This window comes from Rhea americana, unplaced genomic scaffold (assembly GCF_003343005.1).
Source record: "Rhea americana isolate MKP2758 unplaced genomic scaffold, rheAme1 scaffold_709, whole genome shotgun sequence".
In the NCBI taxonomy this organism is placed as follows: Eukaryota; Metazoa; Chordata; class Aves; order Rheiformes; family Rheidae; genus Rhea; species Rhea americana.
In genome coordinates, this window is record NW_028186878.1 from 9,646 (window position 1) to 26,064 (window position 16,419).

At 39.5% G+C, this 16,419-nt stretch overlaps 1 protein-coding gene across 1 annotated transcript; it reads left to right on the forward strand.

The window, feature by feature from the left end:
- Positions 1-2,385: 2,385 nt before the first annotated feature.
- On the forward strand, positions 2,386-15,676 carry PGPEP1 (pyroglutamyl-peptidase I; the record flags this gene model as incomplete). The annotated part of the gene is made up of 4 exons (XM_085321739.1): positions 2,386-2,451; positions 8,443-8,559; positions 9,101-9,333; positions 9,692-15,676. Coding segments are annotated over 4 exons (609 nt in total), but the record flags the coding sequence as incomplete, so codon positions are not given.
- Positions 15,677-16,419: the final 743 nt, after the last annotated feature.

Here is a 16,419-nt window from a genome sequence, read left to right on the forward strand (position 1 = left end):
GGGGGGGGCGCAGGGACGTGGCGCTGGGGGCCAGTGCTGCCTGCGGTAGCTGCCGAGGGGCTTTGGGGCTGCTTCCCTAACGCTCGGCCGGGCTGGGGGCTTCAGGATCCCCCTCTTCTTCCATCCCTAACCCTTCCCCGGGGTGTTGCTTGTTGGGGAAAGAAGGGGACCGATCCTGTCAAGGAGCAGGAACACGAGAGGGCAGAGGCGGATTTACTGGCTGACCCGGCGTGTCCTGGGCCACGGAGGTGTTGAAGCCGAAACTGTTATCAAAATAACACACGTAGCGCAGCAGAAGTGCCGTGGGGGAAAGAAAGGCCCTCGCGTAGCAGGCGAGAGCGTGTCAGACGCTTTTCCCCAGGGCACAAAGGCAGGCCGGCTTGATTTGTGGGGAAGGCAGTTCTGTGACAAATGGGGAACTCGGTGAAACTATTCAGCGCTCCCCGCGCAGCTGAAGTTGAGGCCGTTTGAATAGCGAGCGCGGGGGCCGGGGAAGCGGTGAGGGGTTCCTTGTGGTTGATGCACTGGAGTGATTTTAATTGGAGGCAAGTGTCTTTACAGAGAACAGTTGCACGGATCTGAGAAGCAGGTGGCAAATTCTGRCTTTTCCAAACTGGTATCTATTGCTAAGTGGCTGCTCTTAGCAGTGACTAAACAGAAAAGTTGCGTCAGTAAATACCCTGCTTCTTGCAACACTTCTTTTTTTTTCTAGTTTCATGGGAAATCTATTTCTAAAATTTAGCAGCTAATCTTGTCAGCTCTCCCCGTATTTACTGTTTGCTATTCTGTCATAAATGTCACACTAAATTCCTTCTTAAAATTGGCAGTGGGGTTGTGTTCCCTTTCAGTTATGAATATGTGCTCACTGAGGATAAGTATTATTTATGTGCAATTTCTTTTTTAGAACTGTTTAAGGAGCTAATCCCATAAAGATCTCTGCAGCTGGTTTACTGCTAATGAGCCTTGGAGGGCCCTATTGTGGATGCAGAACTCCTGGGCATGCTCGGTTGAGTTTGATGCTGCCCAAAAAGTTGCTTATCTTCTGTAAAAGATGTAGCACAAGGGATCTATATAGAAGATGAATCAGAAGAGCAATAGTCCTCTGTAGTATTTGTGCCAGTTCACATTTAGCTTCAGAATAGGAGGGTTACATTACATGTGTTTGGGCACCTGTAGAATTTCAGCCTTCTAGTGCACTTCCTTTGTAGCTGAAATTGTTAAAAKTAGATTTTTTTTAATAAGACAATTATGATTTCTTTAGGAATGAGACATAGAGGGTTGTGATTATTTGTTTCCAGAAAGTTGTTTAGTACATCAGTGACTTGTGGAAGCATCTGCAAAGTCATTTGATTATTAACCTTGTTAGTCTGTGCTACAGTTGTAGATTATCTTAATTATATTGGATGTTTGCCCATACAGAAGAATACATTTATGTTTTGATCTTGTGGAAAACTTCAGAAGATTAATTTTGAGGAGATACTGACGTTGGTTAAGTTGTAAGAGTTCCTTCAAAATGGAGTTTCTGTTGAGCCCGTGCTGTGGAAATTCTTTATGTGGCTATGTGCAATATAACCTTAGACCTAACTTACTGTTGATAGCAAATAGAATGTTTCCATTAATGTGTCATATAATATTTGTAGTCTCTCTCAAATCCTTTCACAAGTTAGATAAAATTTATGTCTTCTAATTGCATTAGTCTCATACTGTGACTCTGACATTTTAAATTAAAGCATATTGACATCACACCCAGATAAATTGCCTAACCTTTGTGTGCTTGCTCAGGAAAAGATGCTGTGGATTACCAGTTAACTCTTAAGTTATTCATTAGGAAATTTAGACATAGTGAGTATTTTTATAAGGCTATCATACCTCTGCTGCTTAATATAGATGAGTTGTCAGCGATGTTCTGTTTACTTCCTCTTAAAGAATAACCAGTCCTAATAGAGATCTCGGTGAACACCTTCCAAGTAGAGAAGAAATATTCGAGATAGATTTGTCCRTGCTTGTGAGAGTCTCTGTTGTGGACTGTAACAGTCAGGAATGGAAAATCCAATAGTGATTGTTGTTCTGTGACATCAGGTGACTTACTTGTTATTAACAAGTTTTCTAACCTGGTCAGGAGGGGAAAAAATACGCTTCCCCGATGTCTGATGGGGAAAAAKGAGTTTCTTTTGAGGCAAGCTACTGTTTTCTTTCACCAATAAAAGGTATATACTTCAAACGTTTTTATGAATGTCTCTTATTTAGTACTTAGATGGAAAATAAATAAGAATTGGGTATTATAAGAAGTGGCTTGTCTTTTAGAATGTATAAAACAGGCCAGTGCAAACCACTTTGGAACATACAGTCAAATCTATAAGAATGACTTTGTCACTGTGAATATTTACTTCTGTTTCAGGGTTTGGTCCATTTGGAGAACATGCTGTTAATGCCAGTTGGATTGCAGTTCAGGTAACAAAACCTATTTTTGGCAGGTTAAAACAGAGAGATGTGCTGATAATATACCCTTTTGGATTTTAGTTTGCAACTCTATCATAACTTGTCTTCCCAGTTTATCACCCGAGACCAGCTCGCTCCAGATACCTAGATGGAGAGATGGATAATGTTTGTTCACTTAAAAACAAACCTTTAACTAGTAGAATTTAATGAGATTAAGTTAATATAGCTAAGGCAAGTAAAGAACTCAYAGGTTAACTCCCTAGATTTGACATCTTTCAAATGTGAGGAGGGGCTGGAATGCTCCACAGCTTAATATTCTGTAGAGAATCAAAAACAAATAAACCTGTAAGAATTGTTATGTTTTCTCTCAACTCTACCTTGAATCTGGGCAAGTTGGTTAACCTTTAAGCTGAACATTGGTAATGAGACTTACATGTGGCAATCTTGTAGAGTCGAGTACACTGCAGAGTAGTCTGATTTGGGTCTGGTTTCAGGACCCTGACTCCAAAGCAAGTGGCAMCCACTGCCTCTTTTCCCTTCTCTTCCCTTTGTGGCAAGCTGCTGTCGGTGGTGAGCTGTGGCAGGTAAAGCAGGAGGCACGTGGGTGATCTGTTGCCCCAGGGCCAGCTTCGTCTCTTGTTTGAGAAGGCAGCAGGCGAGTGTTGCTTGACTGACTCTAWCTCATGGAGTTGGACCTTGCTTGAGATACGCTGTGAGAAGTGTTTGTGAAGCAGCGTTGCTTGAGCAGATCACGCGTGCTTGAATGAATCAAGTTTATGCCACTTGCTGCTGCATAACTGTATGAACATGTGTGATATACCTTTTTGGGATATATTCACAAATAATAAGAAGAAATCAATCTTTAGCTAGGTGCCCTGTTAAACTAAGGAATTAAGGATGCTGTAAAAACACTGGCTTTTGACAGCGCTGCCACATTATCCCACTCCTTCCTTATTTGTCACTTCTGGATGTGGCTTATGACAAAACTACTGGGAATTCAAGGATACCTTTTAGTACAGTTACCCTGGGAATTAGATCTATTTTTCTCCCCAACACATCTCTCTTCCCTTCAGAGCTCTGAGATTAATATCTTCTTCAGAATGCTTTTAAATTAAATCACAACTATAATCAATTACGCTCAACTAATGTCCAGATGTCTAATGTGCTGGTTGGTGCAAAAAGACTAAACCTTTGGCTCCACRAGCCTTTTGGAGCTGAGCATATTTGAATTAGGATTTGCTCAGCCTAAGTTGGGGAAAAATGCAAGCTAGGTATATGAAAAAAAATGCCTATGCTATTAAAATTTAGTAGCGAGGCTAATTGATCTGGTTTGTTCTTATTCATACAAAAAAGGATGTTGTGCTTCTGGGATAGAAAGAGTAGTGGGTGTCCTAATGTTACTTACAAGAACAAACCCAATGTAATTTGCAAAAAGAGAAATTGCATGTGATTCCTTCAGCCCAGCAGCTCAAGGCACTGATGACTGCTCAGCTGTGTTGCTGATAGATGAAGCAATCGTGAATTTTAAATTCATCTTATGGACTTGGGGGTGTTTTGAAAATATAAACCAATTGGTGTTGTGTGCCTTGCTGTGTTAGATCTGGTCTTCCTCTGAGTCCTATTTAGCAGCTTATGTTAGAATCTAACTGAAAACATAAACTTTCAGGCAGTGTAGAGGATTTGCCTTTCCCTACTCTGTCTCAGCCTCGAGAGGCGCAGACAAAAAGGAACAGCATGTCTTTGAGCACATGCAAGTTGGGCATTGTGCAAGTTTCAGACAGGGGACTTCATGGAGCTGAGTGGACACAAAGGCGTGTCTGAGTTTCTGAATCCCAGACAGTGTGATCTGCATTTTAATAGAAGAAAAATCAATTAAACAATCTTTGTAAATCCTTCCTAGCTTTAGGGCTAAGCTAGTTCTGGTTTATTACATCTTTTATTATCCTGCATCCTGAGGATAAAATTCTCTACTTTTCTTTCTAGTCCTTTTTTTCTGGTGTTATATGGTTTTCCTAAATTGAACACAGATATGGTGTGTCTTTTTTTCACTGACTGCAGTGAATTTCTAGTGTAGTTACTTGTTTTTTGAAAAGTGATTTTTTTTACATGTGGTTGACATGTAGAGTGTCTTAAATAGTTGCTGTAGCATTCTAATAATGCTAAGATTAAATGTTCTGAGATTTTTAGGCATGGGAGAGATATAGCCTGTGAACTGAGAGAGAAAAACTTACTTCCATTTTTCTTTTCTTTCCTGAGTTCTACAATAAAAATATTCTATGCATTATAAAATGTGAGATTTCTGTCCCGTATTTTAGACTTTGTAATATTTCACTTGAGGATGGTTTTCAGTTGGAGTTTTTGCTTGGGAGAGACCTTTCTTCAAAGAAGTTGCTAAAACTGGCTTTCTGTTTCGTGCATTTTCTGGCCTCCCTGGTGCGAGGGAGGCAGCGCTCTGTGCCAAACTGCACCGGTCAGTGTAGACACAGGTGTGCCCCGTGGAGTGTGAAGCTAATTGGCTCCGGCGTTCATCCCATTGAAGTGCTTCTGGCTGAGCTGGAGGACGGGGAGAGAGGTCAGAGTGCATTTTGACATTACTAAGGACAATTGCTGTCAGGGTGTCTAGACAGACCTGATAAGGATATTAAAGGCTCACAAAGAAGCCCATTGTTGAGGGGTCAGGGAATCGGTCAAACATGTTCGTTTTTCTGTATTTGTCAGGTATACAAGGCTGTAGATAATAAGTTGTCTGAGGGCCAGAGTACATCTTTATTATTGAATGGAAGTGCATGTTCGCTGTGTTTGGTTAAAAGCAAGCTGTGAATTTGTAAAACTACGTTTAGTGTGTCTGCATTTGGAGAACGTAGTTGTCATTGAAATGGTCTGGCTCAGAGCTAAGGCCTGAGGTTTCCGGCTTACTGTGGCGAGTGTGCAGTTGGTAAAACTTTCAACTATCAGATATTCTTCTTTAGCAGCTGTTTCACGCTCTTTGGAGAAGTGATAATAAATTCCTACCTATTAACATTCTGGAACTTTTCTAAAAAGACTAACCGGTATTTAAGTACTCTGATTTCTAAACTACGTGTTTTATTAATGCAGTACATAAACTRGCTAGCATTTTGAAGGCAGGTTTGTGTAAAGAAGATGTGATGAAACATCACTTAGCATCCATCTCTGGTAATGAATGTCTCTGTGTGCCAGACACTAATCAATACAGCAAGCCTTTAATATCAGACTTGCCCTCAGAGCCAGAGAAAGTGATTTATCATTGTTGTTGCTCATATCTGCTGGCCCATGAAAGTCTTTCTCTTGTCTTTTCTGTGTGTTTTAGTTATCTTAAATCTTGTTACAGATTACATAGACCTGTCTATGTTTGTCCATGCAAGTCTGCATTTTTTTTTCCTCAGACCTCTGGTAAAGAAATGATTCATGCTGATAACTGCAGGGAAAAAGACCTATTAAAATAGTACCCACAGTTAGATTAAAATATAGAGGAAATATGTTTGTAATGGAAGAGTCCAGAAAACTTGAATCCTCTATTCTCCTCTCCTCTCCTGAACTTTAAACTGTCTTTAGTTTAAAAGAATTTTAAACCTAGTTAAAAATAAGATTTGGAACAGAGTAAGCTTCATTGAAAATAGCTGATCTGCACTTCTTAACCTGATGTTGCAAGTATAATCTCTGTTCACAGGAAAATAAAGCCTATGAGTTGCATAAAAGTGGAGCTCTTGGCTCTGATCGTAGAATCTGAACCTGCAATGGAGCTAATTTAATAATTTAAGAATATTCTAAAATGTCTGTTGATAATTTGGTGGCTTTTAACGTTGCTGGTTTTATTTCAGACCCAGGAAAACAATTGTAGTGGTTTCTGGATGTGCGAGTTTCACGTTACTGTCTTGCTGTGCATGCAGCTCCTTTGATGTTAATGCAAGTAATCATTTTGAGCTTCTGGCGTGAGTAGAGTTKTATTTTTCAACTGACGTGTCTTAGAGAAAAGCACAGGAAGAGAAGCTTTTGCTGTATATCAACTTGTGAAAAGCTAGAGCTGGTAGTTGTAACTAAAATACAGGCWTAGCAATAGAGGTGCAAGAGCAAGCAGAGAGCTCCTTCCGTTTCCAGAGAGGAGAATATACTTGCTGTTTCTTTCCAGAGGGGGGCAGAGGTGTAAGAGGATTCTGACTAAGGTTGTTGGCTTTAGTGCCATTCCCAGTCATTTATCAACCTTGAAAAGCAGCTGTAAAGTTTTTCAAAGTGCCAGAGTTGCTGTTCTGATTAGAGGAAAACCTTGATCCGAGTCAGATGCCACTGGAACTCATTAAGTGTGATTGCTGAAATCACTCACACCGCTTAAAGTGCCTCCCAGTGCACAAGGCTCCTAAGCAAACAACACAGGTTTGGCGCTCAGCTGATGACTTAGTTTAAGATTTTTTTTTTTTAAGCTTTAGATTGTGTGCGTATATCCTTTCCTACAGTTCTTGAAAGTTTGAGTTTGATAGGTCTGGAAAGTTTCCCTGCTGATGAGGTCCTATTCTGGGCTAGACTGTTAAGTTCTGAAGTACCAAATGAGCAAGCACCTGACTGAAACTTTTCTGGTGAGGCTGGAGCATATCAAAATGATGACCAAAGAAGAGCAAAGGAGAAGAGAAAAACGGTCAAATTAATCTGTTTGGCAATGCACTCTAAGGTAGATTTACCACTGGTGTTGCGTTCTGTAACTACACAGTGAGCAACCTACAGTTTTACTCTTTCCTATAAAATATAATTATGCTGCTGTTCAAGCTGGAAAATGTTCAAGACCATATGCTGTTTTTAGAGAGAACTTTCAGTGCATGTTGGAATGAAACAGTATTCTTTCCTGTCAGGTATTTTGGGGGAACAAAAAAAGTCTTTCTTTTTCCCTCCCTCTTTCCTTGTTCTAAGGAAGTCTTTGYGAGGTATCTGACACTGTTTTACAGRGTTTAAAGGAAGTTGGCTAAACTTGTTGCCCTGATAGGTAGGATGGTTTCAGGACATAATTGTAGTCAGCATTACAGAAGAAGAAATAGTTTGCTACATTAGTTGAATCACTAAAATGGTAAAAGTTAATATTGCAAAGTTAAGTAATGTATTAGATGGTATAGGTAAAGCTAGCAAAGGAAACCCATTTTCTATTTTGGAAATAGGCTGTTTTGTATTTTTAATTCTGCCAAAATAAAAGTAGAAACAAATATGTTGTGGAGGGTATGCCAGTGTTGCTTCTGTTTTTCATATGAGGAATGTTTGTTAATATTTGTGGAGAATCCCAGACAATCTGTCTTGTAGTACTGTGAACTAGAGGTGAGAGTTGTTACTTGTTTATTTGGAAGCAAACATGAAAACTTGCTCTTCAATCCAGCAATTTTGAGAGATAACAAATTAGATTATGAATGTAATTCTCCCAATTCTACTTTCTCTATATTATCTAGTTCTTTCAAAAAGTTAGTATTTCTAAGAATGTTATAGACAGCCCTTTTTTTAGTGTAGGTGTTGCTGATAACAATTGTCAGTTAAATGTTGGTTTCTTTGTTGCGCACACATCAGAACTGAACAAAAGGTCCTGCCAGCGAGGCTGTTAACACAGGTGGAAAGAGATGTCGTTGTTGTTCCYGGTTATGTTTTCTCTCTCTCTTTTTGCTGCTTTTTCTGTCTTGCCTCCAAGAGAGAGTCTTTAGGGGTAGTGTAGGGTATGATATAGAAAACTGCTTTGATTCTGTAGTGACCAGCTGTACTAGAATAATAGCATTGCTTTCCCCTCCCCCTTTCCCCTCTCTGTATTTTTGAAATATATTAGTCCAGTGACTCCCACTTTCTGGCTGCTCAGGGAGTAGGAAGGCAATGACACTACGGTTTATAAGGTTATTTAACCTGTAATGTAAGCCTGTACGAGTCCCCCACAGCGGACTCACTCTGCCCTTAAACCTTTCAGAAATATATCCTCTGCTGAGTTTGTGCCTGATCATCTTGAGTTTTATTTCCTTGTGTTCTTAGGAACTGGAGAAGCTAGGACTGCGAGATGATGTGGATCTGCATGTGTATGAAATCCCCGTTGAATATCAGACCGTGCAAAGACTAATTCCTGCATTATGGAAAAAGCACAGTCCGCAAGTGAGTGAGTAGAGTGAGGAGGAGAAAAGACAGAACAAATGGTTGAAATCTGGCATTCTTGCAGCAGTGAACATAATGCGAAGTCACATTTTTTTAAATGCATGTTTAGAATTGTAGACCCTCAATAGATGTTTTCTTCTTTTGTTGTGAGAACATTTGAATTTGTATAATTTTATAGCTCAAAATGGAGTGCCCCCATTAATGGCAGGAAAGTGCTGTGAAGAGGCTGCTGTAAAGGGCTGACGAGGCAGCTCRCAGTTAGTTAATCGGGCCTCTGTGGCTGTTCCACCAGTGGGCTTCGTTGTGATTGTGCCAACGTTCATCTTGCCATGAGTAAATTAAAACTTAGGCTGGGGAGGGAGTGAAATCAGCACAATTGTTCTGTAGTGGACCCACGAGTTCATTGATAAAATGACTTGTTACTGTGGTATTCATGTAAGAATTCATGCAACTGCATCAGTATTTTACTGGGAATTTTTTGGCTGTTGATTCTCTACCACTTCTATTTTGGTTGATCTAACTTCTTTCTTTTCTCTTTTAGCTGGTGGTTCATGTGGGTGTTTCGGGTATGGCTACAACTGTAACTCTGGAGAAGTGTGGCCATAATGTGGGTTATAAAGGCTTAGACAACTGCCGCTTCTGCCCAGGCTCTCAGTGTTGCGTAGAAGGTGGCCCAGAATGCATCGATTCAATTATTGACATGGACACAGTTTGCGAGAGAGTCTCAGCACTGGAGCTGGATGTCACTGTCACTATATCTAAGGATGCGGGCAGGTATGGGATGATAGTGACAAATGGGGAAAACAGGCTCGTGCTGCAGAGCATGGTCTTCTCGTGCTCAGTTCACTGAGGCCTGTGTGATTCATACGCTTTTCACCTCCAATGGGGCCATCAATTCCACTCGTTCTTCTGTGGTTGTACAGTCATAAAGGAAAGGAGAAATTCTTATATTTCCTAGTCCTAGATTAGATTAAAGCAGTTTCAGAAACTCACGATACTTGGCTCGTATTCCACGTTTTATTACAGGATGTTGATGCAATGCTGAATGATAAGAATACAGTTCATCCTGTCAGACAGTTTGCACACTGTATTTGTCACTTGTTGCTAAATAAGTTTTATTTTTATATTTCAGATACCTTTGTGACTTCACTTACTATACTTCCTTGTATCAGAGCCGTGGGAGGTCTGCTTTTGTTCATGTGCCTCCACTGGGAAAACCGTATACTGCAGAACAGCTGGGTCGGGCACTACAGGCTATAATAGAAGAAATGCTTGATGTTTTGGAGCATTCTGAAGAAAAAATCAATTGTCAGCATGAACACTGAAACTGGGCAGAAACTACCTTAGTATTGCACTTCCAAAATTTTCCCTGCTACAGAGGTACTGGGGAGGACAGTCTGTCTGAAACGTACAGAACAAGAATTGGAGACTTCAAAAATGAAAATTCCACTTCTAGAAATTGACTTTTTTTTGGTCAAATATGTGCATTTCAGCCTAGGCAACAAAGGATTCAAAATCTCTTCTTTTAAACACCTGCAACTACTCATTTCTGCAGTGACTGAAGTATGTGTGCTGTGCTTTACCCAGGGCTCATCTGTCAGTCAAGTGACAGCTACTGACCAGTCTAATACAGCACAGATGGAAAGTTTCTCATCAAGACTTGGCATTCAGGTGCGGGGAACTGATAAAACCATCTTCTAATGACTAGTTCTTAAGTTGAAAGGTTTGCTTTCATTTTGTTTTGATTTTCCTTTTTGACCCAAATTATAGATCATAATGTAAAAGTATAACTGAAAATAGTTGGAACGATGTGGCTTTATCCATTGTAAAACAGTACTTGTTGGAGACAAGGAGTCCTCTAAATTGCTTCGCTAAAATTGAAAAATATTTTAGGCACTGATTTCTCACACRCACACCAATTGCCACATATTAGTGGGGCTCTCTGTAATGTACTGGTTAACTGGTAGCTGCAAATAGGAGGGATGTGTTTTGGGTTCCTTTTGTTGTGAAGCAGGAGATAGCTTTTTGTACACAGTATGAACCTACCTTGCGCCAAATACTTCCAAATGTCTTTTTTATTATGCTCTTGATGCCACCTTCCTCACTCAAATCAACCATATACCTCCTGTACAAAATGCATTGTTTCGTATGTGTATAAAGCAAATCATTAGCGGTTAAATAGCTTTGCTAAAGGCCACTTTCTCTGCAGGAGATCTTTATCCTAGACTCATGGTGCTAGCTGTTATTTTTAAGGTGAAGGTTGAGTAATTTATAACTTCCTTAGTTATAAATTTTCATTCTCGTTAGAGGTTAGATGAAGAGTAATGTTTAACTTAAATTCTGAGTTGTCACCTTGATTTATTATAGGCATAAATATGCTAACATGTGAATTCAAAGATATTTTGCCAAATCAAATATTCTAAAATCTTAAACCTATTCCCACTGTCTGTAAACCAGAGACAGTTTTCTGAAAACTAAGAGTTTTGCCTAGAATGAGTAGTCCAGGTTGTTTATTAGTRCCCCCCCTCCCAATGGGAGGGTGTGAAGCGCCGCTTCTTATGTGGACTTTCCAAGTAATTTATTTGGGAAAATGTGTATACAGGTTCTGAGCAGGACTTTAAAAGTTATTTATGCTAGGAGTATCATTTGGTTCCAAATTACAAGACTCCCGTGAAAGAAAGAGAATGCCATAGTGGGAACAGAAATAAAATTGGTGGTTGAAGACCAGGATGTCTCGTTAAGGAGTCACTTAAATGAGAAGGCCTGTGCTTTGATTCTAATAACTTTACAAATATATGTATATATATAAAAATCCCAAGATTTTGAAACTTYTTAGAATATCATTATTTTAATTTTTCTAATTATGGATGATTTTGCTACAGTATCTCTCAGTGAGAGCTGCTATTAACTTGCTGTTTTCCAGTAGAAGTTTGGTGAGGAAGAAAATACCACTTCTCCTTGTAACTCTTGAGAGAGGATGCAGACTTTTGCGGTTGTAATAACTTTGCTAAGGGAAGCTCTGTATGAAAATGTTTGGATATACTTCTGGMCTACCAACCAAAATACTACTGTACTTTCTATCAAACGAATTTGCCTTCAAAGTAAATGTTTTCTTTTGCATTAAAATACAAAGTAGCACTTATCAGATTGTCAGGCAGGCAGGCAGACTTTCTGATTAGTAATTTATTATATTTAATGTTTTGTTTAAGTATTGGTGATTTGACGCATTTTTGCAAATAGTTAAGGTACTTATCTTCTTGTAGGTTTATTCCTTTATCTGGTAAGAAGTTTTTGTCATCAGTGTATCTTAGCTGCTAAATTTATCAGTGTTTATCTGTGGAACGTTTTGTGCCTCCTTTGAGTAGAAGCAGTCAGCCTTGGAGATCTCCACTCGGTGGCATTCACCTGAGGTGCTGAGGAATTATGCGCAGTTTTCCCRAGGAAGAAAACTGCCAGATTCGTTCAGCAGGGAAGGTAGAAGGCGGCAGCTTCGTGGCGAGAACCTCTTTCCAAGTTAGTTCATTCAGCTTGTGGAATTTTTCCTGTTCAACGCCTATAGCTGTTCTTTCCAGAAGTGTATCGTTGGTCCTCTCTGCCATTCAAAGGAAAAACCCAAGTTGATTTCAGTGACTTCTGTTTGTCTAAGAACTGCAGTAGTGACCTTCTACATATCAGTGTTAAAATTCTCATTTTCAGAAGTACTTTGCCTTGAGCGTCATTTTAAACTGTGCATTTCCTCATAATTGTTTTTGTGACGCTTCCATGTGATCAATTTGTTAGACAATGTTATTTATTTTTTAGTCTTTTTGTTCTTGAGAATTAGTTATCAGAGTTTGTATTTGTAAAGGGTGTCTTGGTGGTAGAGAAATTTTGTATAGTGAAACTTTTTAAAATGGCATTAAATGAATTTTATTTAATCTCAACCTAAATTAAATACTTTTCTTTTTTAAAAGTCTTTTTATTAAATTCATTAATTCATAATATCTTTCCAAGAGCTGCATATTTTCTTTGGAAATATGACACAAAAATGATGCAGAGCTTCAAAGAGCTGGTGTTTTATGTAGTGCTTACTATCTGCTTTTTCTTCCAGATCATCAATAAATAGAATTTGCTAATTTGCACTGACTGGGAGACCTGTTGCCAACTACAAACATTTTCATGCTAGTGAGTAAGTGTAGGAAGTTCAGGTTTAGTGTTTATTGCTTTGCCTGCAATTTGTAAAATGCAAACACTGATAATATTTTAGAATCCTATGACTGCAAACTTGGGTCTGATAATACACTTTGCTGAGAAATGGGTGTGAGAATATTTTGTGTGGAAGAGAGAATTAGGGAGGTTCCACTGTACTGGGTCTGATGTAATTTTATGTACTTGCCAACAGCTTGGAGTAGCGATTGGCTAACGAGTGGGTGAAGTTTGTTGATGACAATTTAATTGTTTTGGTTATTAAATGCTGTGGAGGATTTTGAGGAACTCCAGATACTCATAAACTCCTTGATAAACTGGTGACTATGATGTCAGAAGATGTTTCCTTTGAGTTAAGACATGGTAATCTACTTTATGAAACACAACAAAAAGATAGAAGAAAATCCTGTGAGCTTGAAAGCTTCTTTACCTTAAGACTAGTGGGGCTATGATTGACTATTGCACGGAGCTATCTGCTTTTTGACAGCTTTTGGAAAGGATGTCAAGATCTGTAAGGTCATGTGGAACAGTTCATGCTTATTTGGAGTATTTCCCAACGTGATTGGTTCCTCTTAAACATGGTGGTAGTGGGAAAGGATGAAAAAGTCACGAAGATGGTGAGAGGTATTGAGTGTGGTTGTGACATGAGACTGCAGCCAGGAACTGTTTGGCTTAGAGGGTTTTTCAGGGAGGGGAACTGACTGAGGATGTTCAAAAGTTTAGGACTTGAAAACTGRCCAGTTGTTCTGCTTTCATCGTGATGACGAGGGAGGCTGAGATGGGGTATCTAGAGAAAATGTGAAAGAAATGCTACTTCCTGCATCCCAGCTGTGGGGTTCGCGGGTGGCCCCTTGCGGAAACGGGGAAGGCATTTGTCTGCACGCAGTGTCGCTTTCGAAAGCGTTGCGAGTTGTCGCTGTTCTGCTGAAGCACCGGGAGGACTGCTGCCCACAGCAGAAGAGTTGACTTGCTGAGCCGTGGCTCTGATCTAGTGTGTCACCTTATCTTTATCTCCTTAGGATTTGTACTGCAAGTACTGTGGTAAGTCAGGTAGGAAACCGTGCTATTTGTATTTACTTACCTAGACAGTCTCACTTAGATGTAGCATTCAAACTGCGGTGTTTCTCTCTCGTTGTTCTGCCAGTTGTGCAGGCAATATTTAACCTTCTAGTGCCTCAGTCAGCTAGCAAAAGGTGTTATTCCAGGCCGCTGTCACTCAGTGGCATGCCTGGAGTAAGAACTCAAGAGCTTCCAGGCCTGCAGACTTGCAAATGGATAGCACAGACTCCCAGTGTTGTTATTTTTGTTGATGAAAGGTTTTTAAAAACTTAGTCTACTGAAGTTTCTTTTAATACTTGAATATTTTCATTCTASTGTGTAATTCAATGATCTTGCATGCAGGCTTTCTTATGAAATGTATAAAAGGAATTGCAACAGGAAAAGATTCCTAAAACCAAAAATGGGAAAAATATGTAAATGAGTTGAATTGATAATTTCCCCGCTAACACAAGAGCTAGCGCTAGACTAAATCAGCTGTTATGATTTGACTATGCTGTATCATGGTTTAACTAGTTGTGATTTGTGCTTCTTTTTAACTTATAGTGTGTTTCTAACTCTCTAACCATGCAATTTATGTTCAGACACTAAGCTACTTCAAGAATGAGCGGTAGTGTTTGAAAACTGACTGGAAACCAATGTTTAGATGTAGAAAGTACAATTGTGTGTTTTTATTAATTATGATTTTCAGAATTCATTCATCAGTGCAGCTATTAAAATTGTTAGCAATTGACTTGTATGCTTAGAACATRCTTTCACGAAGTAACTTCACTCCTGTTGTCTCCTTACTTACTTTAATATGCTGTCCAATAATATTTTAATGAAATTTCAGAGTTGCAAAGACTTGTTTTCAAACTTTACTTGGCATGGATAAAATATCACTAGTTGATTTTGCAGTATAAAATGCACTTTTTCTTAAAAACTTGTATTCATATCTGGTTAGTGTCTTATGTGACTAGAGTGACAGTTTTGCCAAACCTGCAAAGTAGAAACAAAGCTGAGAATATTGTTGATTCTTCACCTTGTTAATTGAAACCTGAGATCTGCTTCTGCTCAGTCTATTTTAAGACAAAATAGAGAACAAAATGCCTCCCAATAAATAGGAATCAGATATAGGAAATGAGACTATACACTGCCCTTAAATAAGTCTGTGCTACTTWAATACACGTTCAGGTTTTATATTGCACCAGCTTCTTGAATTGAAAATGTTTACTTTGATTGAACAGGGAGTGCCTTGTCCTGTGCTGGGCTTACTTTTGGAAAGCAGAATGGCGGTGATGGGGACAGATGAGCCATTTGCACCTAAGGTGGGTGGAAAGACTGGGCTTTTATTGCTAGGAGAAACTACTGAAGTTACTCAGTGTCTCCTTTATCCAAGTATGCTCTTTAGAAAGTGCACTGAATTGAGTTCTTGAGGTTTTCTGAAACACATTCAGACCCGACAAAGGAAAAGCAGAATATTTGCTACTTAACTTGTCCTTGTCGGTTAGATTGGCCAAATTCTTTACAGTTATCCTGTCTGTTCTTTAAGRTTTTGTGTTTTGTTCAGACTTGGTTATGCATGTTGTAGCATTGCTGAGCCTTTTGGGTCCCCCTTTTGTTAACTGTGGTGAAATAAACAATTGTCTGTTTGGGTATCTCAGGTGTAATCTCATGCTTATCAGGACTCTCGGAGCTACAATTAYAAATCTGTTGGGGCTTCTGTTTTTCTCAGTGTGTTCTTGCAGTGCCTTGTAAAACCAAACAATCTAGTGTGTCACGAAAGGGCTGTGTAATAAAGAACCGTTAACATACTTTCGGCTTGCTATTGCTAGACTGGACTTTGTAACTGAAAATTTAAACTGATATTTCAAAGTAAATAAAGAGTTTAACTCTGTCTCCTGGTATTCTTTAACAATCTTCTGAAGGACTCACTTTTAAAGATACCCTTTGGAGAGTTGTAATTTTCCACCACTGGGTTTTTGAATTCCATATCGACAATCATAGTCGGAACAGATAACAATATATTTGTCCTGTTCTTATACCGACCCCTAAATACCTCCTGCTGTTGGAGAAAGGGTCCTGGGCTGCATGGGTCTGTCTGATCCAGCGTGGCTCTTCCTGAATGAGAACAGAGGCCATCTAGACTCAATTCTATTAGACTTCAGCTGCATATCTTGAATGTTCATGCCCTTTTATTCAGAAGAGTATTTGGAAGTTTTGTCTTGCCATCTATTACGCATTTGCTTACAGGATGTAAGCAAATTGCCTGTTGCTGCGTTGTGCTGTGCTCTCTGAGCTAAGACTGGAAAAGTTACCTCAACATACCAGGAAAGAGAGTAACGGATGGAGCCCAAACATGCAGGGTGTTATACCRAAATATCACTTACACAATAATTGTATCTCTTCAGACTTACTGGCATGAAAATACCGAGGCCTAGTGAGCGTGAGCGTGTCCTTTCCCTGGCTTGGTGGTGATTCCTAAAAGTGTGCAGCAGCACAGTTAGTGCCTGAAGGACYGGTAATCCTGGAAGCTTTGGTGAGCAAAAGCTACCTAACAGCTTTTCTTTACAAGTTGGAGACTTACCCATTTCGCTCTGCGCTGGATAATTCCAGCAGGCAGTGGTGAAGAGATCTAAT